This window comes from Schistocerca serialis, chromosome 1 (assembly GCF_023864345.2).
Source record: "Schistocerca serialis cubense isolate TAMUIC-IGC-003099 chromosome 1, iqSchSeri2.2, whole genome shotgun sequence".
NCBI lineage: Eukaryota > Metazoa > Arthropoda > Insecta > Orthoptera > Acrididae > Schistocerca > Schistocerca serialis.
Window position 1 is genome coordinate 548683562 of NC_064638.1, and position 25842 is coordinate 548709403.

Genomic DNA, 25842 nt, shown 5'->3' on the forward strand with positions numbered 1-25842 from the left:
AGAAGAATATTCGGCAGGTAGTAAATAACTGCAAGCATAAGTTTCATCACCAAACAGAGCACCAGTTACAGTATAATCATTAGTCAGTTTCTCTATTGTAACATTCTTGTTTTCAGTCTTCTCACAGTTCATATGTCAAATTTTTGTTGCAGGTCAGCCTCTTTGTTGCAGACAGCAATGAACGTCTCTACCTTCATTCTTCTGTTTTTCAATATGGCAAACTTGTGTTCAATTATGTTTGTCACGTCTGGTGTAAGTGATTTTACTTCATTAGTAATAAAGTATAAACTGTTTTTGCGTATTTGGTATTCCACATAATGAACGCGTATATTAGTTATTGGGCAGGCACCATACATTACTAAGTTCAAACATATCGCTCAATCACGAAGTACACTATGTGATCAAAACCATCCGGACACCTGGCTGAAAATGACGTAAAAGCTCGTGTCTCGCTCCATCGGTAATGCTGGAATTAAATATGGTGTAGGCCCACACTCTCGCAGGTATACGTTCAATCAGGTGCTGGGAGGTTTCTTGGGGAATGGCCGCCTATTCTTCCCGGAGTGCTGCACTGAGGAGTGGTATCGACGTCGGTCGGTGAGGCCTGACACGGAGTCGGCGTTCCAAAACTACCCAGAGGTGTTCTGTAGCATTCAGGTCAGTACTCTATGCAGGCCAGTCCATTACAGGAACGTTATCGTCGTATAACCACTCCGACCCAGGCCATGCATTACGAACAGGCCCCATTGTGTTGAAAGATGCAATGGCCATCCCCGTATTGCTCTTCAACAGTGGGAAGCAAGAAGGTGCTTAAAACATCAGTATAGGCCTGTGCTGTGATAGTGCCACGCAAAACAACAAGGGGTGCAAACCCCCTCCATGAAGAACACGGCCACTCCGTAACACCACTGCCTCCGAATTTTACTGGTGGCACTACTCACGCTCGCAGATGGCGTTCACCAGGGATTTGCCATAGCCACACCCTGCCACCAGAACGCCACATTGTGTACCGTGATTTGTTACTCGACACAACGTTTTTCCACAGTTCAATCGCCCAGTGATTACGTTCATTACACCAATTGGCATTTACCGGCATGATGTGTGGCTTATGAGTAGCCGCACGACCATGAAATGCAAGTTTTCTGACCTCTCGCCTAACTGTCATAATACTTGCAGTGGATCCTGATGCAGTTTGGAATTCCTGTGTGACTGTCTGGATAGATGTCTGCCTATCATACATTACGACCCTCTTCAACTGTTGGCGGTCTCTGTCAGCCAACAGACGAGGTCGGCCTGTACTCTTTTGTGCTGTATGTTACCCTTCAAGTTTCCACTTCACTATCACATCGGAGCCAGTGGACCTAGGGATGTTTAGGAGTGTGGAACTCTCGCGCACAGACGTATGGCACAAGTGACACCCAGAATTTAAAAGATCGCTGAAAGACCTAAACATAAACAAGGTAGCTGGAAAAGACGACATATCCCTAGAGATACGATATCATTAGTGGAGCCAGCAATGACAGAAGTACTACACCGGCTTTAGGAGGTTTATGAGGGCAGTGAGATACCCTGATACCTCAAGAAGAACGTTATAATCGTGGTGCCTAGAAGCCAAGAGGTCCAAGTACAAAAAACATTATTTCGAGATAGTTGAAGTTATAAAGTCCAAAAAAATTCGAGTAGGTCACGTTTGGAGTTAGGTACTTTTGTTTACATTACCATGTACCTCAAGGATATACTACATCATAAAACATTATTTTAATACTATATTTTTATGTACTGAAAGTTCACCATGTTTGGCACGCTGCACTTGAATCTCTTGTACATCTGCACTTGTACCTCTAGGATTCTGAATGTAGGTCAATAATGAAATCATTTTGAAAGTAGATAACCACATGTCTTTATTTTTAAGACCTAACAATAAGTATTAAAAAAAATAAAAATCAATCCAAAAACATACAATCCAAAAGGCGAAACAAATACAAATTTTCATTCATCCTCCTCAGTTCGTTAAACATTGTCCAGAGCTTAATCTTCTTCATCTCCATCACTTAGTAATGCCTCTTTATCATGCCGACTTGCTGCTCGGGCTTGAGGCCGAGTGGCTACATTTTTATAACTCCAAATACACTCCTGGAAATTGAAATAAGAACACCGTGAATTCATTGTCCCAGGAAGGGGAAACTTTATTGACACATTCCTGGGGTCAGATACATCACATGATCACACTGACAGAACCACAGACACGTAGACACAGGCAACAGAGCATGCACAATGTCGGCACTAGTACAGTGTATATCCACCTTTCGCAGCAATGCAGGCTGCTATTCTCCCATGGAGACGATCGTAGAGATGCTGGATGTAGTCCTGTGGAACGGCTTGCCATGCCATTTCCACCTGGCGCCTCAGTTGGACCAGCGTTCGTGCTGGACGTGCAGACCGCGTGAGACGACGCTTCACCCAGTCCCAAACATGCTCAATGGGGGACAGATCCGGAGATCTTGCTGGCCAGGGTAGTTGACTTACACCTTCTAGAGCACGTTGGGTGGCACGGGATACATGCGGACGTGCATTGTCCTGTTGGAACAGCAAGTTCCCTTGCCGGTCTAGGAATGGTAGAACGATGGGTTCGATGACGGTTTGGATGTACCGTGCACTATTCAGTGTCACCTCGACGATCACCAGTGGTGTACGGCCAGTGTACGAGATCGCTCCCCACACCATGATGCCGGGTGTTGGCCCTGTGTGCCTCGGTAGTATGCAGTCCTGATTGTGGCGCTCACCTGCACGGCGCCAAACACGCATACGACCATCATTGGCACCAAGGCAGAAGCGACTTTCATCGCTGAAGACGACACGTCTCCATTCGTCCCTCCATTCACGCCTGTCGCGACACCACTGGAGGCGGGCTGCACGATGTTGGGGCGTGAGCGGAAGACGGCCTAACGGTGTGCGGGACCGTAGCCCAGCTTCATGGAGACGGTTGCGAATGGTCCTCGCCGATACCCCAGGAGCAACAGTGTCCCTAATTTGCTGGGAAGTGGCGGTGCGGTCCCCTACGGCACTGCGTAGGATCCTACGGTCTTGGCGTGCATCCGTGCGTCGCTGCGGTCCGGTCCCAGGTCGACGGGCACGTGCACCTTCCGCCGACCACTGGCGACAACATCGATGTACTGTGGAGACCTCACGCCCCACGTGTTGAGCAATTCGGCGGTACGTCCACCCGGCCTCCCGCATGCCCACTATACGCCCTCGCTCAAAGTCCGTCAACTGCACATACGGTTCAGGTTCACGCTGTCGCGGCATGCTACCAGTGTTAAAGACTGCGATGGAGCTCCGTATGCCACGGCAAACTGGCTGACACTGACGGCGGCGGTGCACAAATGCTGCGCAGCTAGCGCCATTCGACAACCAACACTGCGGTTCCTCGTGTGTCCGCTGTGCCGTGCGTGTGATCATTGCTTGTACAGCCCTCTCGCAGTGTCCGGAGCAAGTATGGTGGGTCTGACACACCGGTGTCAATGTGTTCTTTTTTCCATTTCCAGGAGTGTAAAAGGGATGATCGATGCGTTGTACAAACTGGATCAGCTTAATCAGGTCTTTTGGTTTTTTGGTTTTAGTTTAGTTTTTGTTGTCGTTGGTTGTAGAGTCTAGAGTTTTGCAGGTAGTTTTCCAGTGGCGATTTGTTTCAGGCTAAGTTTACTGTATGGCTCTAAGTATCCTGCTGAATACTTGTAGTGTAGGATGCCTGGAGCACTCTTGTTAAATTTAAGAACTTGCATTTTTCTGATGCCTTTTACCTTTTTGGGGAAAACATTGTTCAGGGCGTCAATATCAACAAAGTCTTCATCTCTCATTTTAGTTACAATAAACTTCCGATTTGTTGGTGCTACTAGGTTCGATCAGTCGCGCGGAACGTGCATGTGTCAGTTGTTTTTTTCTTTTTATCTGTATATGCCCAAAATCTTGGTAACACTCGTTGTACGAGTGGCCAGGTACAATGTAATGCTGGGTGACTGTCTCAATGCCCGTGTTTCTTACTACGTACAACCAAACTTTTGACGTCAAGTGGCTCTTGTTCTGCCCTCCAGGTTTGTCGGCCAATGCCTCAATGTGTTTTCTGTAGCTAGGGAGGGTCTTAATGTATTTTAGAAGGAATCTCATTATTTCCTGACACCCCCTGTTGGTTTCCCCCTCATGCCACATGTACATTTTACCGGTACCGTCTTTGAGATTATGGACATTTAAGTTATCTATCCGCAGTTGTCACATATAATACGCTTTGGAGTTCTTAACTGCAGGCGTTGGCATCATACTTTGAAAGTCAAAACAGATTGAAGCTGAATATTTTGCCTTGTTTTTGGTGCTTTTTCTTTTAATTCTCTTATAGATTCAGCCTTTCTCAAGTGTAATTCTTTTGGTTTCATCGCCAACTTTCTTTCTTCTTCTGTGGCATTTTTATTTGGAGCTTGTCGCATGTGACACAGGTATGTATCTGAGAATATGAAAACCAAAATTAAACTTTGTGTTGAAAATTTTTTGATACAAGCTTTCTTTTTCAGGCCCGATATCTCTTTCCTCACATGACTCTTTGTACAGCTTGTACATAATTGTTAGGTTTAAGTCTAGGAACATTTTATTGACAGCGTTTGCTCTGCTGTAGTGATTTGAGTACTTAGAGAAGCTTCTGATGTGTTCTTCAATAAGTGCCACTCTTTTTGCTGAAATTGGTTTGCAGGTTCCTTTTTACCTCTTTTGTCTCGTAGAGCCACACCTGATAGGTTTTTTTAATAATATTTCTTACTCTTTTGTTTGATACATCAAGGGTTCTCAAAGCAAACTGTACAAATTCTGTAGCCATTAAGGTTGTAAGTAACTGATGTGTCTTTTCTGCTTACAGCTAATTCTTTTTGCCTTTTGATAGGATTCAGTAGGCCGTTTGCAGTTACCAATCAGCTAGGTTCCAAATGCCTCAAATATGACTTGCCTATACCCTTGTGGAATATTTTCATTGCACTTAAAATGACAGTCGTGGCTGTACTCACGGACCTCCTTAACTGCACGATTTTCCGATTCGCGGTCACGATAAGCCTTGCCATAGTAACTTCTTGAATTGTTCTCGCTTCCAAACTCCCACTCTCCGATCTCGCTTTCTTTCAGGTTGCCTCGGTGGTGGTATTGCATTGTTCGGTAAATCCTCGATAGTTCCCCTATCCACTTCAGCTTCTGGTATTCCTGCTGAAAAGGAAAACAGGATAGAAAAGTGAGTTACGTTTAGAGTAAGGAGTCTGGGCATAAATTATGCAAGTAGTTACATTAGGTTAGAGTAGGATTATGAATAAACCAAAATATGTTGTAAAGTGAAATACCTTTTCGTTATGAATTTTTCATATGAGAGGCCTATAAAACAGAATTGACCTCTCAATATCGAGGTACCACTTTCATCGCTTTCACTTGTAATTTCATCGTCATTTTTGGAAACAAAATTGGGATCGGCATTACTGTCATGTCTGTCTCTAAATTAAGCAGCGTCTAAGAAATTTAAACTAGACTAGCCATAAAGTTTTTTACATATTTTTTAGTCAGCAAATAAACAAATATCTATACTCAGATGAATCTTCACGTTGGTCACTCACACTGCAATGAACTATAACTTCTGATATTATAAACAATTCCCTTTCAGTTAAAAAAACGATGAACTTGTTCAAAGCAATGAAAAATCATAGTTTTAATTTAAACACCAAAATGCACTTCAAAAAACAACTGTGAAGTTTCAATAACATACATCGATTTGACTAAAAACATGTGACACTATTTCTCGTTACCTAACAACAACAAAACAATTGGCTCCTTCACTTTGGTGGCGGAGGGATCCAAGTGACAACTTGGCCCCTTATTGCTCCAAATGACTAGCTACTGTCCTGAGTTAATTTAGGGGCACCACGCTAGGTAGCAGCACCTGTCAAGACATGAGCTTGGATCTCTCTTCTTTCCAGTCAGCAGAACTATCCATCTACATCTACATCCATACTCCGCAAGCCACCTGACGGTGTGTGGCGGAGGGCCACTTAACTCCATTCTGACAGAAATGTCAATTGAACCCTCTGGCTTCTAGGCGCTTCCATTTCATTTCTATGGAAATCGGATACTAACAAGGGAACCTCCCCATCGCACCCCCCTCAGATTTAGTTATATGTTGGCACAGTGGATAGGCCTTGAAAAACTGAACACGGATCAATCGAGAAAACAGGAAGAAGTTGTCTGGAACTATGAAAAAACAAGCAAAATATACAAACTGAGTAGTGCATGGGCAACATAGGTCACATCAAGGATGTTGTGAGCTCAACAGCGCCGTGGTCCCGTGGTTAGCGTGAGCAGCTGCGGAACGAGAGGTCCTTGGTTCAAGTCTTCCCTCGAGTAAAAAGTTTAAATTTTTATTTTCAGACAATTATCAGAGTTCAGGCACTCACACATAATCAACTTCGCTCTCCAAAATTCCAGGACATGTTCAGATTTGCTTGGACATTTGCAGGATTTGACGGTCTACACACGGAAAATTTGAAAACGTTAAAGACATATGTTCTGACAGAGCACAGAGAAAACTGTGCGACTGTGAAACTGTTGCATTCATTTGTTGCAGTTTATGTGACACACTCTTATGTTTTCATCACTTTTTTGGGAGTGATTATCACATCCACAAGAAAACCTAAATCGGGCCAGGTAGAAGAATCATTTTACCCATTCGCCAAGAGTGCAAGTTAGGTGGGTCGACAACATATTCCTGTAATGTGACGCACATGCCGTCATCAGTGTCGTATAGAATATATCAGACGTGTTTTCCTAGATCAAATGTTTTCGGTTCCCATTAGAGAGGCACGTCCTTTCGTATACTAATCGCACGGTTTTGAGGTGCGGTCGCAAAACACAGACACTAAACTTATTACAGTGAACAGATACGTCAATGAACGAACGGACAGATCATAACCTTGCAAAAATAAAGTGAGTAAAATTTTCGCTCGACGGAATACTTGAACCAAGGACCTCTCATTTCGCAGCCGTTCACGCTAACCACGGGACCACGGCGCTCCTGGGCTGGCATTCTCCTTGATATTGCCTATGTTGTCCATGAACTACTCAGTTTGTATAATTTGCTTATTTTTTCATAGTTCCACACAACTTCTTCCTGTTTCCTCGATTGATCTGCGCTCAGTTTTTCAAGGCCTATCCACTGTGCCAAATTATAACTAAATCTGAGGGGGGTGCGATGGGGAGGTTCCCTTGTAAGAGGTGTTCACATTGACAAACTGTCAGTTTATTAAGTAATTTTTACAAAATACCGACAACTTGTTTACAGAAGAAAACTTGTAGAGGCTGAGGAAATGTACGAACACACGTCTCAGTATTGAGCCTATAATTTGTCTTTGAAGATGGTTTGAGGAAAGCCAATCTTAAGTTTATAGCATTTGTAGGCTTAGAGGAAGCTTTGTCCAACGTTGGCTAGAATACACCCTTGGAAAACATACAACTTGTACGGGAACGAGGCACTAGTTATGAGAGTGGACGGTCATGGTAGGTAACAGTAGGATTGAGATAGGGTTGTAGCCTATCCCTGGCGTTATTCCATCTGCATGTGGAACAAGCAGTAAGAGGAAACAAAAGAAAAACTATGAGGGTAAATTAAAGTTCATGTAGAAGAAATAAAAGTATGATTTTTACAGATGACAATGAAATTCTGTCAGAAACAGCAACTGACTTGGTAGAGCAGATGAACAGAATGGACATTGCCTTGAAAGGAGGATAATAGATGAACGTCAACAAAAGCAAAATAGTATTAATGGTATATAGTCAAAAATCAGGCTATGAGGAGGGAATTACAATAGGAGACGAGACACATTGGCAGTAGATGAGATTTTCTATTTGGGCAGTAAAGTAACTGATGATGGCCGAAGTACAGAGGACATAAAAAGTAGAATGGCAATGTCAGGGTAAGATTTACTCAAGAACTTAAATATGTTACCACTAAATATAAATTTGAGTGCTAGGAAGTTTTTGTGAAGGTATTTGTCTAGAGAGTAACCATGATCGTAAATAAAATATATACAATGAGCAGATCACGTAAGAAGAGTATAGAAGCTTCTGAAATGAGGTACTAGAGGAGAATGCTAAAGATTAGAGCAGTAGATTGGGTAACCATTGAGGAAGTACTGAACAGAAATGGGGAGAAACTAAATTTGGAGATATAAGTCGACTAAATGAAGGAAATGGTTGATATGACACGTTCTGAGACGTCGTGGAATCATTAGTTCGGTATTGAAGGTATTTTCGAGGTAAACATTTTAGATGAAGACGAAGAGATGAATAGAGCAAGCGATTTCAAATGGATACAGGTTGCAGTAGTCATTCGAGAAGAAGAAGCTTGCACAGGATAGAGAAGCGTAAAGGACAGCACCAAAACAGACTTCGAATTGAAGCCGACAGCAACTTTCTTGAATTGTTTTCAAACTTTTTGTCTGCATTTGTGTCACTAACTTGTAGTCGGGAGCAATAATAAGTCGTAGTTTGCCATACGTTTTTCCAATAATTTCCGCTAAATGAGACTAACGGTGGTTGTCAATGTATTAGAGTAACTTCACTAGTCAGCATAGAAATGGTACTGTCATGATAGATCCCATCTGTAGTGTGCAGGTTAGGTCTCATACCTTACTAACCAATCGCTGCTTGTGCTCGACATCAGCGTTAGTGCATCGTACGTTCAGCACACCGAATCCTTGTTCGTTAAAGCCTACTGACCAAACTAGAGGAGCTGGTGTGAACAAAATCGAAAGCACTGGGGTATGGCTGTGTTATGTCTCTCTTAAAGTCCATCTTACGTTACGTTCGGTAATTTTTATTGAAATTTAAACAGGACGTTATCATAGTTTCTAAAAGTATGGAAATCACATGGGAAAGATAGGCACTATACGGAGGATGTGGAAGGGCTTTCCAGAGAAAGTTCTGCAGCGTAGTCTAAACAATCTTTGCGACTTTCGCAAGACAGTGCCCAACCACATGTAGCCAAGGCTTTTTCGATTACGCTGCAGAAGTTTCACTGGAAAGCTCTAAAAGATCCTCCATGCAGTTCCGATCTCTCCCCATATGATTTTCGTAGTTTTGGAGCTCAGAAGAACGATATTCGTGACCGTCGACTTGCTTGGGTCTAAGAGGTGCCCGCCTGGGTTCAGTCATGGTTCAGTAGACAACCGCAAACATTATTCCATGTAGGCATTGTCCGACTTCCCAGATAGTGGAATAAACGTTGTAACTGTTATGGCGACGACATTCTATATAGTAGACAATTTACTTGCTTTTATTTCACCCGTCTTGTTTACATTTGAATGCCTCTTATGGTTTCTCTTCTTATTGTTATCATTAATTTCAGAGAAAACCTAAGAAAAGGCTCGTGATTGCTTAGACAGTTAGTTCTATGCATTAAAAATGGTCTCATTAAATGATTTTATGTAAGAATTTATGAGAGATTATGTGATTTAGGGTTTTAGTACTATATTGAGGGTACTCAAAAAGTATTATGTCATGGTGATCCTCGCTAATATTTTTCATTCGATAGTTCGAAGAGTGTTACACGTAGAATCATCTTCATGGAGCTGTTATTCTGTAATTCAGCTAGTGAGAACCAAAAGGGTACAAAGCACTCCCATAAAGCTTCGAGAAAAATAAATGTTTGTGAAAATCAAATTTTTGGACAAACCACTAGCCTCATAGTTCTGACTAGTTTTTAAGCAGTTCTCAAAATTCCATATTTACTATGAAAAATAATGATCCCACTTTATGTTATGAAATATTGCTTACTGTTTAGGATTACTGTTGTTAAAGTTTATTCACAATGTTTCCATACATAAATGAAGAGCGTTCAAATGGTTAAAATGGCTCTGAGAACTAGGAGACTTAACATCTGAGGTCATCAGTCCCTAGAACTTAGAACTACTTAAACCTAACTAACCTAAGGACATCACACAGCCGGCAGAGGTTCTAGGCGCTGCAGTCCGGAAACGCGGGACTGCTACGGTCGCAGGTTCGAATCCTGCGTTGGGCATGGATGTGTGTGGCCTGAAGCTCAGATAAAGCTGCCGATATACCTCCGACTACAAAACATTACTACTCCACACATGATGTAGACACTAAATTATGTAGCCAAACTTAATCAGACAGCCTTTCATGAATGTTCATGTATAGCGTTAGTCCGGGGGAGCTGGACCACTTCTTCCTCCAGCATGAAAATTGTGTATTTTTCAACCTCTTTTGATTTCTGGCAAGCCGCGCGGGTTTAGCTGAGCGGTCTACGCGCTGCAGTCATGGACTGTGCCGCTGTTCCCGGCGGAGGTTCGAGTCCTCCCTCGGGCATGGGTGTTTGTCCTTAGGATAATTTAGGTTAAATAATGTGTAAGCATAGGGACTGATGACCTTAGCAGTTAAGTCCGAAAAGATTCCACACACAACATTTCTGGCAAGATGTTCGTATAGAGAGTCATACAAACTTAACTACAATATATTATTGAGGCATTGCCACTTAAAATACAAGATATATGATCAAACGAAAATATGCATGGGTGCACCACCTCACTTGTACACGTACAAGTGAGATGGCCCATTGTACTGGGAGAAATATACAATAGAAAAATGGCTACAGAAGAAGAAAACAGTCAATTAAAATCATATATTTTTATTTGGAATATGTTGTACTTAGCATAGAATTGTTGTATAAAATATTTTAGTCCGAGACAGTATTATCAGTTCATTATACATCTTGAATGAATAGTGGCTTTTCTAATGAGTTGTTGGTTTTGTTCTAGCATTAGGCTATATTTCTCTCACCACAGTAGTTACACTTATTACCAAATGCTGAACAGCACACATGTGACCATCGTCTACAGGAAACACACTGAATCCAACCGCCATTTTTAATAATTTCCTAATAGAGTTTATAACAGCCAGCACTTCAGTCTTCATCACATTCAACGTCTGCATCTGAAGAACAAGATGCAATATTTTTCCTTTTTAACTTCTTCTACCTGTTTTCTCTTCACTAGTATTTCCCTTTGGTGACCTTTCTGTGTCCTTTTCCTGTCTCCTTTCTTTTATTATCCTTCTTTTATTTACCGTTTCAATACTTAGAGCAAAGTTTAGCCATTTCGATACAGTTACTACCTTCCTTTCGGAATCAATGGTTTTATCAACAGAAGAAGCAGCAGATATTTCTTCATAATTTTTTTTCTGTGTTGAATTAGGAGTAATCAGTTCTGAAATTCTATTCTAGGACGTTTTATGTTTAGCAAAAGTGGGGTCCGAAGATGTGTCAGTGAAGAAATTTAACTTGTGCGGATATCTCAGCTCTTTTGATGTGCTTCGGATCACTAGATTTTTTTGGTGAGCTTTGAAATTGTTGGTAGGCCTTTGTGTGAGATTCTGCTTTCCCATTTGTTGGCACAGACGTAGCTTCCAACAAATAAGCAAAGTCCGCAGCCACGGCCATCTTCTGTGATATTATTGTACATGCCTTAAGGTAAATTCAATAGTGCTCCATCTCTCCTACATTAAAACAAATGGTCCATCTCTCCCACGTAACCTGGTCATTCTCTCCTCATGCTCTTGCAGAGATGGACCACCTCGGCTCCTATCTGCAGATAGCAAACTCGGTGGCTAGAAGTAGCGGAAGCTGCTCTCTAGCAGCGCACACTCTACTGGTCCGTCCCACTCAATGGTGCAACTCTCCCCAACTTACCCTTCGGTGTGGGCTTATAGTTAGAGATACATCTGCTTTACAGTTACATCAACAGATTTCAGGGCCATTCACACGAGCTAAAATCTCAAAATCAAAGAAAGTGTGCTTTAGGCCCATATGTTTCTCAGCGCCTCAATTCATTATGTTTGCCAGAATGAATGTTTTCATAATTATGAAGTAAATAAAATCCCTAAATAAGATACAGTTGTAGTATATGAACTTCAAGGATAACTCTGACTTCAGTTCCATGAGTTTCTTTAGGGTGTTTCATGTATCAGTGATCGTCTATCCTCTTCTGTTTGATGACAGGAACTATTCGCAGTACGATTTGAGAATCTGAGTGCTGTACTGAGTTTATCTAAATTTCCTTTAGGGAGAATACCTTCGTGTGGTAGAGTCGCCACTATTATTTGCTAAGCCATATATAATGTTAGACACATCACTTGAATGTTAATTATTTTGGGCTTTTGCTTAGTTGTTGTACTCATGCTTATACCAGTCTACGTGGAGGTAATTTTATGTCACGTTCTCACACACCCTCGTTACTCTGATGTTTTGTGCGACGAAATGCGTTTGCGCACGCGCATTGGTTTGTGTGTGTCTGTCTGTGTGTGTGTGTGTGTGTGTGTGTGTGTGTGTGTGTGCGCGCATTTTTGAGTGCATATGCATGTAACTGCATAAATACATCTATTCACTACTGTAGATTAGAAATAGTGTTTTAGAAATTTGGCCAAGCTGATCTCACAGGCAGGAGACAGTTCAATACGAGTATTCTGTCATGTACAGTTGCTGCAGAGAGACGGAAATCTGACGAAGGCGATGAAGGCGTTCTTGACGATACCTCCCGTCCTGTTCCAGACTGGGATGTACTGCATTTTCGGCCAAATCACAACTGACCAGGTAAGTGTTAATACAGAGGACGCTGCTGAACTCGTTGGAGATCCGGTAGGAATTGGACACAACTGTTTTGTCAAAATGGATAATTTCGTAGAAGATAATACCTAACTGCTGTCACACGTGAACATCGCAATCGCACATTTCATTTCCTATTTTCTTTTATTTGCATTGTTTCTATGGTGTCTCAGTTTGCAGTCATGTAGAAGGTGTTTTAATTTCATGGTAATTCAAAGATTGTAGCTGGAACACGATTTTATGTTTGTCGATGTCACAGAGAAAACCGGAAGCACATCATAGGCATTGTAGGAATGGGTAATGTTAACGCTACGGTTGTAAGCTTCTCAGTTGGTTGCTTAACTAAGAGTAAATCTCTGAGACAGGAAACTTCTACCAGACTGACAAAGCACTTGGAAAATGTGTGAACCTGTCTGGCTAGATCTGACTAGTATAATACGTCTCCGGGACGGATCGCGCAGTCTTACACAAAGACGTACTATGCTTGTTACATACTAGGTTACAGCTCGGAGACAGTTTGCGAAATAAATATAAAAAAAAGATTCGTTGAATGAAGGGGAACTCTAAATTGAATTTTCGTGTATTCTTCGTTCAGTTCACGCGGTAGGCATTTAGCCACAATGTCCCAATGCAGCGCAAGGAAAAGAGAACTTAATGAAAGTCTGCTAAATAAGTGTAAGACCTGCAGCCGTGGAGTGGAATGAAATATATGATCAAGCTCCACAACGTCGAGAGTATTCCAAATCTGAATGACTACCAAACTGCGCAAAGTTGTCGAAAGTTCAAGAGTCCGAAACTTACACGACGTTTCGTATCACCGAGACTAGCTCTTTGTGAGGTCTTACACCGCACGTCGGTTACAGCTCTCACATACAGACAGAGCGTTGGAATGACCACACGCGCCAATTTCTCGCAGTTTATGAAGCATTGCAAGCTGCGCATTCTCTCTCACCTTTCGCATACGCATAATTTTCGGATACCACGTAAATTTAACTCACACATCACATATTATAATACACCTCAAACGATGAGTCTCTTGGTGCAGGTCACTGCCCGCCCTCTAAATCTCACAACGTAGCAAAAGATATACAGGACTGCCTCAATTGTGCACCTCTTTGAGCCGCACCCACAAACGTAACCATATTTGTTCCAAGCACCATTAAATTTGAATAGCAGGCAATTTTATAATTAGTGGGACAATCAGTTATTCAATTCGTTAAGAATAGTGAATTCAAGCTACTGTTTAGATACGTAAGCATGGAATTAGGCATCGGTTGATTTTGATCTGCTCCCATAATACATGTTGATCACTACAAATCTGTGATTTGTCTTGATTAATAGGTTCCGTGTTAATTATAATCACTTTCATGCCGCCCTTCAAGCTACATCACTAAATAGCTTGCCCTGCTCATGGTTCATGGTTCAAAACGCACATTGTCAGCGTGTACAGTACATGTACCCACGCCGATCTCTACTTACACGCCATCATCCATCATGAATCGCACATTATTGCAAACATCGGTACATCCCGCAAGGAAGATATCAGACGACAACCTGCACCATGAGCCACGATACACATAGTCGTACAAAGTCTTGAGCAACAACGCCTATAATGTTCATCAAATAAATGAAATTATTTCAAGCAAGAATCACAAAAGACTAACGACAAGGAGAAGGGAGAGTTCCCACCAGCACAAATTCGAAAAAGCTGTCCAGAATTGCGCAGATGGGAACTCCCCCTGCAGTATATCCTTACGTTCCTGTAACCCTCCTGCCTTCTAACTTCGTTAGTCATTGTCCTTACCTATCTGTCACTTTCCATTTTCCCATTCCAGCATTACATAGCCCTCTATTCCATCGACACAGCCAGTCTTGTACCTCTCTCCTTTTCTGCTAACGCCCCCCCCCCCCCCCCCCACACAGCCCCACACCTTGTCCAACCCGCCGACAGCACCTAGCTGCGCTGCCTTCTCTCCGCCCCGTCCCTGTAGGCTCCTGCATCATTACTTGACAATCCCCCTCCCTTACCTCACTATCACTCCCCTTCCCACCCCAGCCTCTTCCTTACCCCTCCCATCATGTACTGCTGTTCACAGTCTGCCTACAGCTGCTATGGACTGTGGTCACGTGTTTGTGAGTTGCGTTTGCGTGTGTACGTGTCTACTTTTGACAAAGTTCTTGTTGGCTGAAAGCTTATTGTGTGACAGTTTATTTGTTCTGCCTATCTGCGAGTCGGCATCTCAGCTGTATAGTGAATAGCAGCTATCCTTTTCATAATATTGTTACATTTCATCTCGAAAACACAAAATAAAGTCGATGTTCAAGGCTATGACAATAATCCGATCAGTTATACATGTGACAGGTGTCAGAAGAGCTGAACCTACAAGATGCCTTTCGAGTGTCGTCACTCTCACGTCAGACAAGCAGTACGCACTTTAGAATGATGCAGGAAAAAAATTAGAGGTTTTATGGCCCACAGTACTCCAGAACGCCGGCTTGCTCTGGAGAAACCTGAACGGATAAAAATTGACGAAATCTTTAGCGTGACTAGTCCTAAAGGCTTCTGGGACTGTGAACATCTACATCTATGTGATTACTCCGCTATTCACAATAAAGTGCATGGCAGAGTGTTCAATGAACTACCTCGAAGCTGTCTACAGTTTCACTCTCGAACAGCACACCGGAAAAACGAGCACTTAAGTTTTTCAGGGCGAGCCCTGATTTCTCTTATTTTATCGTGATGATCATTTCTCCCTATGTACGTGGGTGGCAACAGAATGTTTCCGCAATCGGAGGAATAAACTGGTGATTGAAATTTCATGAGAAGATCCCGTCGCTACGAAAAACATCTTTGTCTTAGTGATTGCCACTCCAATTCACGTATCATGTCTGTGGCACAATCTCCCCTAATTCGCGATCATATAAAACGAACCGCCTTTCTTTGAACTTTTTCGATGTCATCCGTCAGTCCCACCTGATGCGGATCCCACACCGCCCGCCAATATTCCAGAACAGGCCGCACAAGTGTGGTGCAAACAGTTTCTTTAGTAGATCTGTTGCACCTTCTAAGTGAACTGTCAATGAATCGCAGTCTTTGATTTGCTCTACCCACAACGTTACCTATGTGATCGTGCCAGTTTAGGTTATTTGTAATTGTAATCCATAAGTATTTAGTTGAATTTTCAACCTTCAAATTTGTGTGACTTATCGCGCAATCGAAATTTAGCGGATTTCTTTTGGTACTCATGTGAATAACTTCACGTTTTTCATTATTCACGGTCAATTGCCACTTTTCGCACCACACAGATATCTTACCTAAATCATTTTGCAATTTGTTTAGGTCATCTGATGACTTTCCAAAGTGGTAAATGACAGTATCATCTGCAAACAATCGAATAGGACTACTCAGATTGTCTCCTATGTCGTTAATATTGATCAGGAACAATAGAGGGCCTATAACACATCCTTGTGGAACGCTGGATATTACTTCTGTTTTACTAGATGACTTTCAGTATACTACTACGAACTCTGACCATTCTGACAGGAAATCACAAATCCAGTTGCGCAACTCAGGCGATATTCCATAGGTACGAAGGTTGGTTAGAAGACGCTTGTGAGGAACGCCGTCGAAAGCCTTCTGGATATCTAAAAATATGGAATCTATTTGAGATCCCCTGTCGATAGAACTCAATACTTCATTAGTATAAACAGCTAATTGTGTTTCACAAGAACGATGTTTTTTGAATTAGTTTTGACTATGTGTCAATAAATCGTTTTCTACGAGGTAATTCATAATGTTCGAATACAGTATACGTTCCAAAACCCTATCGTAAATCGACTAGTTATTTGGGCCTGTAGTTCAGCGGATTACTCCTATTTCCCTTCTTGGGTATTAGTGTGACTTGAGCGATTGTATCAGCATACTCTGAGAGGAGCCTGACTGGTATCCATCTGGAAGGGAGGACGTGCCTTTATTAAGAGATTTAATCGGCATTGCTACACCGAGGATATCTGCTTCTATGTTTCACCTTTTTATTTGTTCTTGATTGGAATTCAGGAATATTTACTTCTTCTTCTTTGGTGAAGGAATTTCGGAAAACCGTGTTTAACAACTCTGCTTCAGTGGCACTGTCATCGGTGGCTTCACCGTTGTCATCGCGCAGTGAAGGTATTGATTGTGTCTTGCCACTGGTGTGCTTTGTGTGTGACCAGAAAATCTTTGTGTTTTCTACCAGATTTCGAGACATAGTTTCGTTGTGGAAATTATTAAGTGCATGTCGCATTGAAGTACTCGCAATATTTAGAACTTCTGCAAATCTTTGCCAATCTTGGAGATTTTGTGTTCTTTTAAATTTGGCATGCTTTTCTCGTTGCTTCTGCAACAGCGATCTGACCCGTTTTGTGTACCATGGGGGATCAGTACCATCACTTATTAATTTATGTGATATATATTTCTCAATTGCCATCGATACTATCTCACTGAAATCATTTCACATCTTTTCTACGCTTACGTGGTCAGATCGGAGATTTTTATCAGCATTTTTAAATAGATGCACTTTGCGTTTGTTTTTGATGGTTGTGGTGTTACGGTATTCAACCTAGCAGAAACTGCATTCTGGTCGCTAATCTCTGTATTCGTCATGATGCTCCCTATTTGTCCAGGATTATTAGTTGCTAAGAGGTCAAGTATGCTTTCGCAAACATTTTCGCTTCGATAGGGATCATGAAATAATTGTTCAAAACAATTTTCTGTGATAGCATTCAGCACAATTTCGGATGACGTTTTGCGCCTAAATTAAAGAAGTCATCGAAATAAAAAAATCAGTGATAAGATCTTTAATAGAGACAGTGGCTTGCAGACGCGAGATCGAAGCGTGCGCATGCTGTGACATCTTTCACTTATTCATCATACAGTTCTTGGGATATTATAGGTGATTCAAAAAATCAATTTTCTTTATGAAAGGTCCATAAACCGATGACCAGGAAAATGTCTAGAGACTGATGCCTGGTGTAGTGGATTTCTTTCCTTTTGTTCCATCATCTTTATTCAAGCTGAAAATTGTTTTATGGTGATCTTCTATGAAGGTCACATGTTTACTACTTGATTGCTGAGATCAAGAAGAGCATGGTGCAGCCGCACCAACAGACACTGACAACTACCCGCTGGATTCCAGAACAGACGCTATTCACCGTATCCCTGGAAATGGGGTGATTAAAAGTATCCGGACAGTTGGCTGAAAATTACTTACAAGTTCGAGTCAGCCTCCATTGGTAAGGCTGGAATTCAGTATGGTGTTCGCGCACCCTCAGCCTTAATGACAGCTTCCACTCTTGCAGGCTTACGTTCAGTCAGGTGCTGGAAGGTTCTTAGGGAGTGGCGGCCCATTCTTCACAGAGTGCTGCACTGAGCAGAGGTATAGATGTTGGTCGGTGAGGCCTGGCATGAAGTCGGCGTTCCAAAAGAACCCAAAGGTGTTCTATCGGATTCTGGGATGTTATTGTCGAGTAACCACTCCGCCACAGGCCGTGCGTTATGAACAAGTGCTCGATCGTATTGAAAGATGCAATCGCCATCCCCGTATTGCTCTTCAACAGTGGCAAACAGGAAGGTGGTTAAAACATCGGTGTAATAGTGCCACGCAAAACAACGAAAAACACGCTCGCACCGTAAGAACACTGTCTCCGAATTTTACTGCTGGCACTACACACGCTGGTAGATAACGCTCGCCGGGGATTTCCCATACCCACACCCTGCCATCAGAACGCCACATTGTGTACCGCGGTTCGTTACTCGACACAACGTTTTACCACTGTTCAATCGTACAATGTTTACGCTCCGTACACCAATTGGCATTTACCGGCGTCATGTGTGGCTTATGAGCAGCTACTCGACCATGAAATGCAAGTTTTCTGACCTACCGCCTAACTGTCATGGTACTTGCAGTCTATCCTGATGCAGTTTGGAATTCCTGTGTGATGGTCTGGATAGATGTCTACCTATTGCACATTGCAACCCTCATCAACTGTCGACGGTCTGTGTCAGTCAACAGACGAGGTCGGCCTGCACGATTTTGTGCTGTACGTCTCAAATGGTTCAAATGGCTCTGAGCACTATGGGACTTAACATCTGAGGTCATCAGTCCCCTAGAACGTAGAACTACGTAAACCTAACTAACCTAAGGACATCACACACATCCATGCCCGAGGCAGGATTCGAACCTGCGACCGTAGCGGTTGCGCGGCTACAGACTGAAGCGCCTAGAACCGCTCGGCAACACCGGCCGGCTGTACGTGTCCTTTCATGTTTCCACTTCACCATCACATCGGAAACAGTGGACCTAGGGATGTTTAGGAGTGTGGAAATTTTGTTCTCTCACGATGTAAAATGAGTACTGAGATCGCTGATATGGAGTACCTGGCAGTAGTTGGCAGCACATTGCACCTAATATGAAAAATGAATGTTTTTGGAGGTGTCCGGATACTTTTGATCACAGTTTCAGATTTCACTGTAGGTTCAGTTACCTTCTGTTCCCAATGCTGTATCGGCAACATTACCATTAAGATGTGATTTCTAATCTGAAATTTTACTATGGACGTTCGTGCGGTTATTATTTTCTCAATTATTATCACGTCAGTGGTGTAACTAGTAGCATCTGGTCATTTATAGTTTCCTCCTGGCAGATCGCATTTTGCCGTAGTACGAAACACTTTCATTTAGCTATGTGACTTATTACAGACGACAAATGACTCTCAGCTCAACGTAAACTTATGAACAGAAATGTGCATGCAGTTATAACCGAGAACGTCATCGTGACCTTTTGGCTGCGTTTGCAGCTTACACTTTGATTAGTGTTTCAATGATGGCGTTCCAAATTAAATATTTACTTTCTCGTATTATGATGTCCCTAATAAACTGTTAGTTTAATCACAGACAGATCTTTCGGGATATATTACATGTCTCTGTTTAAAACCATTTGGTGTCTGACGTTATTCACTACCAAATAACAAGATGCAGTCTTCACAGACACCGAGACCTCGCAAAAGTCCGTTGGAACTCTTATCGTAAGTAAATAATACTGAACGAGAAAACAATACTGGACAGTGTCTAGTTTAAAAAGTGTAAGAGTGGATTCAGTTTGATATCACGTCAATATAAAACCTTAATAAGTGTTCATAACAAATGTCCTGTGGGTAACAAATTTAAGGGAATTCCCATGTAAGATTACTTGCACTAACGATGGTTAGTCGAAGTAATCTTACATGGGCATTCCCTTAAATTTGTTACCCAGAGGAAACACGTGTACGCAAAGCTTTGAGTAAATGTAAGAACTATCATTATCGAATTTGAAGCAGAGGTGCTAGATCACCGAGAGAAAGATTATAAATAGTTTTGCCGTGCTCGTCACCGTTAATGACACCTAAAATGTTGCAGAGTGAGAAGCTGTCTCATTCGGCCTTCAGCTGTGGTTGGATCAACTGCAATTCTCACTTCAAACGCAGCCTGCTCATCTTCATGATGATGGTGGGAAGGCCGGTCGAGATCACAGTCGGAAAGACGTGCCAGCTGTCCAAGCAGATGTTGCTCCAGGTTAGCAAGCAGCCCATGAATCGTGAATATACATATCCTAATCTCAATCTGTTTATCTCAGTTGATCTCTGCAGTGATAAGTTAACTATTCCTGTATGAAATAGCACAAATGCTACGTAACTGTCGATTTTATGATAGGGATAGTTTTGTGGCATATATGCTAAGGAATCTCGAAATGGTATACTATATTGCCTCCTCGTTAATCGCTATGCTAGGTACGTGGCATAAGGGGGCGATAGAATCCACAGAAATGAGCAAACGGACCTGACAGCTAATTGGCCTGCGGAGAGAGTAGTGTGACGCAAAATTCCAGGTAGATGATGGCTGTCACCTCATCAGTTATAAACACACTCGATTTTTTTAAAATCGGTGCCTGAGAAACCTGTCATCATCATTATTTTTCTGTTTAGTATTTCCCTGAGTTTCCTTACCTCTCCTATTCATTCCATTAGCTCTTCAATTCGAACTTTCTCTGTCATTTTATATCTTAACATTCTTCTAAGGCACCATCACATATCAAACGCTTCTAGTTATTTCTCTCTGGTTGCTTCTTAGACCTGGCTTCACTGCTATGTATATCTGCTCGTAGAACAGAGGTATTGTTTCAGAAACACCTTCCTCAACTCTGTTGCAGTACTGATACTTGTCTGTAAGTCATTTTATTGTGTATTCTGACTCCTTCTACGCTAAATAACATTACTGAGTATGTGGCTTAATAAGTCAGGTCTGTTCTTCCTTAATTCGATAATTAGTTCTCATTCAACTTACATGACCCTAGTACTGTTTATCCGATTCTCCAACGTATTTCCAGCTCTTGATCACTTTGAACGAAGCCGCTGACAATTTTACATAAAATCTATGTTTATATGCTTAAGGAAATTCCCAAGCAACTGCACATTTCATTGCCCACGTCATGTTCTAGGATGCTACCCAGCAGATGTGAGAGTGACTTCTGATTTTCTTCAGTGACCGTATGTTCCCATGTTCCATATTCAGGCTTTCCTATGTCATTCTTTTCATTTTTGTGTTATACAATATGTGGGCAAAGACGTAATATAAAGACATATTTCTTATGATATTTTAATTTTTAGTTTAAAATACAGTTAAATTTTAATTGCTGTCTCATATATATATTTTGCCCTAAACAGAAATATTCTCATTTGGTACACATAAACAGAACTGGAAACGAAACAAAGGATGCACATATGTAATTAAATAACTGAAACATCCTACAGCCGTTGGATTCAAAGGAAAAGTCCCCTGGTCTTTCTGTATGTGATCGATTGTTCGCCGGCTTTAAGGCAAATCGACAGCGGGCTCATGGACGTAGTGTCACTCTGACATTCACTCCATTCGTTAAAAAAGTGGTGACAAGTGGGAGAGACATGAATCCATCCACGCGTTGTTTGTACAACTGATACAGAAAGTGCCACTATTAGAGAGCTAAATAGTTGAAAATTTGAAGCTAGCAAGTTTGTGTTCGAATCACATTCGACTTACACATACGTATCTATTACAGATATCGTTAAACGAGAGAATCTTTCATCAAGAAAGGTGTTTGGTACAGGGATTTCTTCTATAGTTAAATAAGAAAGAAGGGATGGCCCAGGACCATAATGAATGTGGTCTGATAATTCGTAGAAGTCTTGGAGCGTATAACCTTACACACTAACAAGGTAGTAAAAATGATAAAATTAGCACTGAAATAATTAGAAGGAGATTGAAAATTAATGTTGGTACACGAGAAGCAGGTCATAATATTGTATAAAAAAGTAAGGACTTTAAATCATTAATGAATTGAATTGAAGATTTTACAAGTAATCCTAAAGCCACCTCTCACGACTTTTATTATGTATCTATATATATCTTATTCTAACTGAGGTTTGTTCTTCCGACAGGTACTCAACGGAACATACGTCCTGCTCAACATGCTTTTCCAAGTACGCAACACTGAGTAAAACCTCGGCAATACATCTATTTCATAAGTATTTAAGCTTTAAAAATTGCTTCACTGTAGCATACACTGCAGCACACGAATTTTTATGGAATAACCTATAGAAAAAGTTAAATTGTATATTTTATGCATGCTAATGAAAAATATCAGTGCCAGTCAGTATAAGTGTTCGCGAAACGACTATTTTAAGGTATTGTACACCCTCCTTTCAATTAAGATTTTTGGTACGTGTTATCTTGGGAACATGACAGAGGCTTATACACAGTTCCATTTTTTTGTACTCATCTGAATAATAAATAAAAACCATGGGTTTACTTCATAAAATGATTTATTTTCCGATGTTCGTATTGTACATTTAATAACTAAATTATTTAAAATGTACACATGAGTGAGAAAAATATCATCAAGATTAAGTAAGCGTACATCACCTGCGAAGAGCTGAAATGGACACACGCCAAAACAACGCGGTTTATAACACTGGTTATGTCTCTTTGGGGCTGTGACTAACTATCTGAGTATATTTTATTACAATTATCAAAATTATGAGTAGACAATTTTCGTGTGCACATACCATTTAAAACACGGAATATATGAAAATGTAAATCACATCTGTCGTTAACTGATTCAGTACACCTAAATGTATATGAGAAACAGTCCTTTAGCGAAAGTTGAAATAAAGTGCATGTTACTAAATATTGTTAAAGGAATTGTGAGAGAGAAACGCATGCAGGCAATAGGCAATATGTAAAAGAGATGGAATACGCTGCTTATGTTTTATTGTCGACTTGATTACTCAGTTGACGCCCAAATTTTTATCTCTACCGCAATGAACGTCATTCTAAACGTGCGCCCCATTTTATCGATCTTCAATCGTATAGCGTTAAACGAAGTCCAGTAATTGATCTCTATCTTTACTGTTCCAAACATCAGGTGTCTCTTCACTATCATACTGGCCAAACAGCACTCCGGCCGCATTCCTGCCCAGAGCTCCGAGTGCAGCAGCGAGTGTGGGTGATGGGCGGGGAGGGACAGGGAAACGATGGCAGCAGCAGGACGCCGCTACTGCAAAGCAGTCAGACGCCATGCAGTTTGCTAACAGTGCTACTTGCATTAAATTACGTTTACATCGAGCACTGCGAATATTGTGGCATCTACGCAGTTGTCCAAAAAACTGGAGTGTCGAAGCCACATCGTTCAGTGCCGAAAGGAAATTACTTCAATATTGGTATAGTTTAAAGGTCATGTAAAATGCTTAACAGGCCATCGCACTCTTATGTGCTAGAAAAGTGCATATTAGAATGTTATTACAACGCCAGCCACAAAGTCAATATGGTGCACTTGTCTTCTGACGAACGACAGTGAATTCCGGTTGAAATGAAGGCGGCCATTACAGAAAAAACCGAGTTAATGGTTAATAGAGTGCCGAAAATATTTTTATGATCGACGTCACCAATTATTTGAATTCGTTAAGTTTCTTAATCCAAGGGTAGAATCATTTGGTAATTGGCTTGGATGACAAGATTGATACTATCAAACAAAAAGTAATCCTACGGAAAAATCTGCTGCAAGTTCATGACAAGGAATATTTTCTATAACTCGAGGCAATCGTGTGTGGACCAAGCAAGACTGACAGTATCTATGTAATTGAAACATTTCGCTATGAGTTCTCAAAGAGATTCTCATATACTTTACAACCTAAGACAGATTTATATTTCATTGTCAGACCCTTCGTTTTTGGCTACCAATGTAGCTGTTTACTTCCAACTTAACCCTTCAACATATGTGTGAGAGCGTGGGTTTTTTTTTTTTTTTTTTTTTTGCTGTTATGAAACCGACAAATTCCCCCCCCCCCCCCCCCGACACTCAGATTTAAGAGACTTTAATCTACATAAATCCATGTGATTGATTATCAGACACTGATTAGTAATGACCGAATTACATGCATCATAAGAACCTTAGAATATGCATCCAAACATGCATGAAAAATGCATAAAAATGTATGAAAAGTGTCCAAATATGCAACATAAAAAAAGAAAACACGGTAGTTAGTGTGTGCATTATACCTCTAAGTGAAACCTGTGCATATCAGTTATGAGGAAGGGCGCCGACTGTTAGAAAAATTAGTACATTTAGAACGCTGATATTTTCTGGTAGAGGCTAACCTCTATAATCCCAGAAAGGCCCACTTCCCAAGAAGGGGCCTTTCTGGGATTATTTTCTAAAAAACTGCAAAATTGGGACGCTTACTGTGTTTCAAGAATTGTTCCTACTTAGCTATTGTTGTCGATATCAAGCAGCTGAGACGCGAGTGTGTCGCAGTGAAACAATCGATATGTACAGGACCAACTTCCAGATGTACTGGATGCAGAGGGGCTCCCTCAAAAACTCTGTAATATTTTATTTAAAAAAAAAGACATAAAATCATGAAATATTTTTAACAGCATTAACTTCTAATTAATACTATTGGACCAAAGCATCATATACCATTTATTGTACAATTTTCTATTGTTGTAAATAAATGACCAAATACTGTTCCAAATATTCAGTAGTAAGATTGTGTCTTATAAGCTGAAAAGGACCGTTCAACATCAACTGAGGTAACTGGGCAGTATTTGAATCTGGATGCTATGTTGGCACTTAAAGTTCGCCCATCCCATTAATAAAACTATCAATTTAGCACAAGCTGCCTACCTGCCTAAGACCGACTGTCCTCTTTCGAGTCTCCTTCTGAACTGTCCTCTGTCCGTCCGTGGCCGCGTTTCCCGCGCGCCGAACATCCTCACTCAACTGACTAGAGCAGTTCCCTTTCCTGAAGTGGTACATCTGATTGGCTACTGCTTATTCTACATTACTTTACATTTTAAAATATTTAAATAATCAAAGCTTGACCATTTCACATTCTAAATTAAGTAACAATAATATCCATTACATGTTGTTGTTGTTGTGGTCTTCAGTCCTGAGACTGGTTTGATGCGGCTCTCCATGCTACTCTATCCTGTGCAAGCTTCTTCATCTCCCAGTACTTACAGCAACCTACGTCCTTGCGAATCTGCTTAGTGTATTCATCTCTTGGTCTCCCTCTATGATTTTTACCCTCCACACTGCCCTCCAATGCTAAATTTGTGATCCCTTGATGCCCCAGAACATGTCCTACCAACCGGTCCCTTCTTCTTGTCAAGTTGTGCCACAAACTCCTCTTCTCCCCTATTCTATTCAATACCTCCTCATTAGTTACGTGATCTACCCATCTAATCTTCAGCATTCTTCTGTAGCACCACATTTCTAAAGCTTCTATTCTCTTCTTCTCCAAACTATTTATTGTCCATGTTTCACTTCCATACACGGCTACACTCCATACAAATACTTCCAGAAACGGCTTCCTGACACTTAAATCTATACTCGATGTTAACAAATTTCTCTTCTTCAGAAACGCTTTTCTTGCCATTGCCAGTCTACATTTTATATCCTCCCTACTTCGACCATCATCAGTTATTTTGCTCCCCAAATAGCAAAACTCCTTTACTACTTTACATAATAAAAACTACATTACATAATAAACGTTAAATTCTTTTACATAAAACCAGTACCATTTCCTTCTTAGCTTTGAATGCC

At 41.3% G+C, this 25842-nt stretch overlaps 1 protein-coding gene across 1 annotated transcript in view; it reads left to right on the forward strand.

Moving 5' to 3' along the window:
• Nucleotides 1-22234, forward strand: part of LOC126413443 (odorant receptor Or1-like) — a 45950-nt gene extending 23716 nt beyond the window's left edge. The window contains exons 4-7 of the mRNA XM_050083268.1: nucleotides 153-252; nucleotides 12563-12676; nucleotides 20121-20276; nucleotides 22175-22234. Coding sequence (XP_049939225.1) covers nucleotides 153-252; nucleotides 12563-12676; nucleotides 20121-20276; nucleotides 22175-22234 — 430 coding nt within the window. The remainder of the gene's footprint in view (nucleotides 1-152; nucleotides 253-12562; nucleotides 12677-20120; nucleotides 20277-22174) is intronic.
• Nucleotides 22235-25842: the final 3608 nt, after the last annotated feature.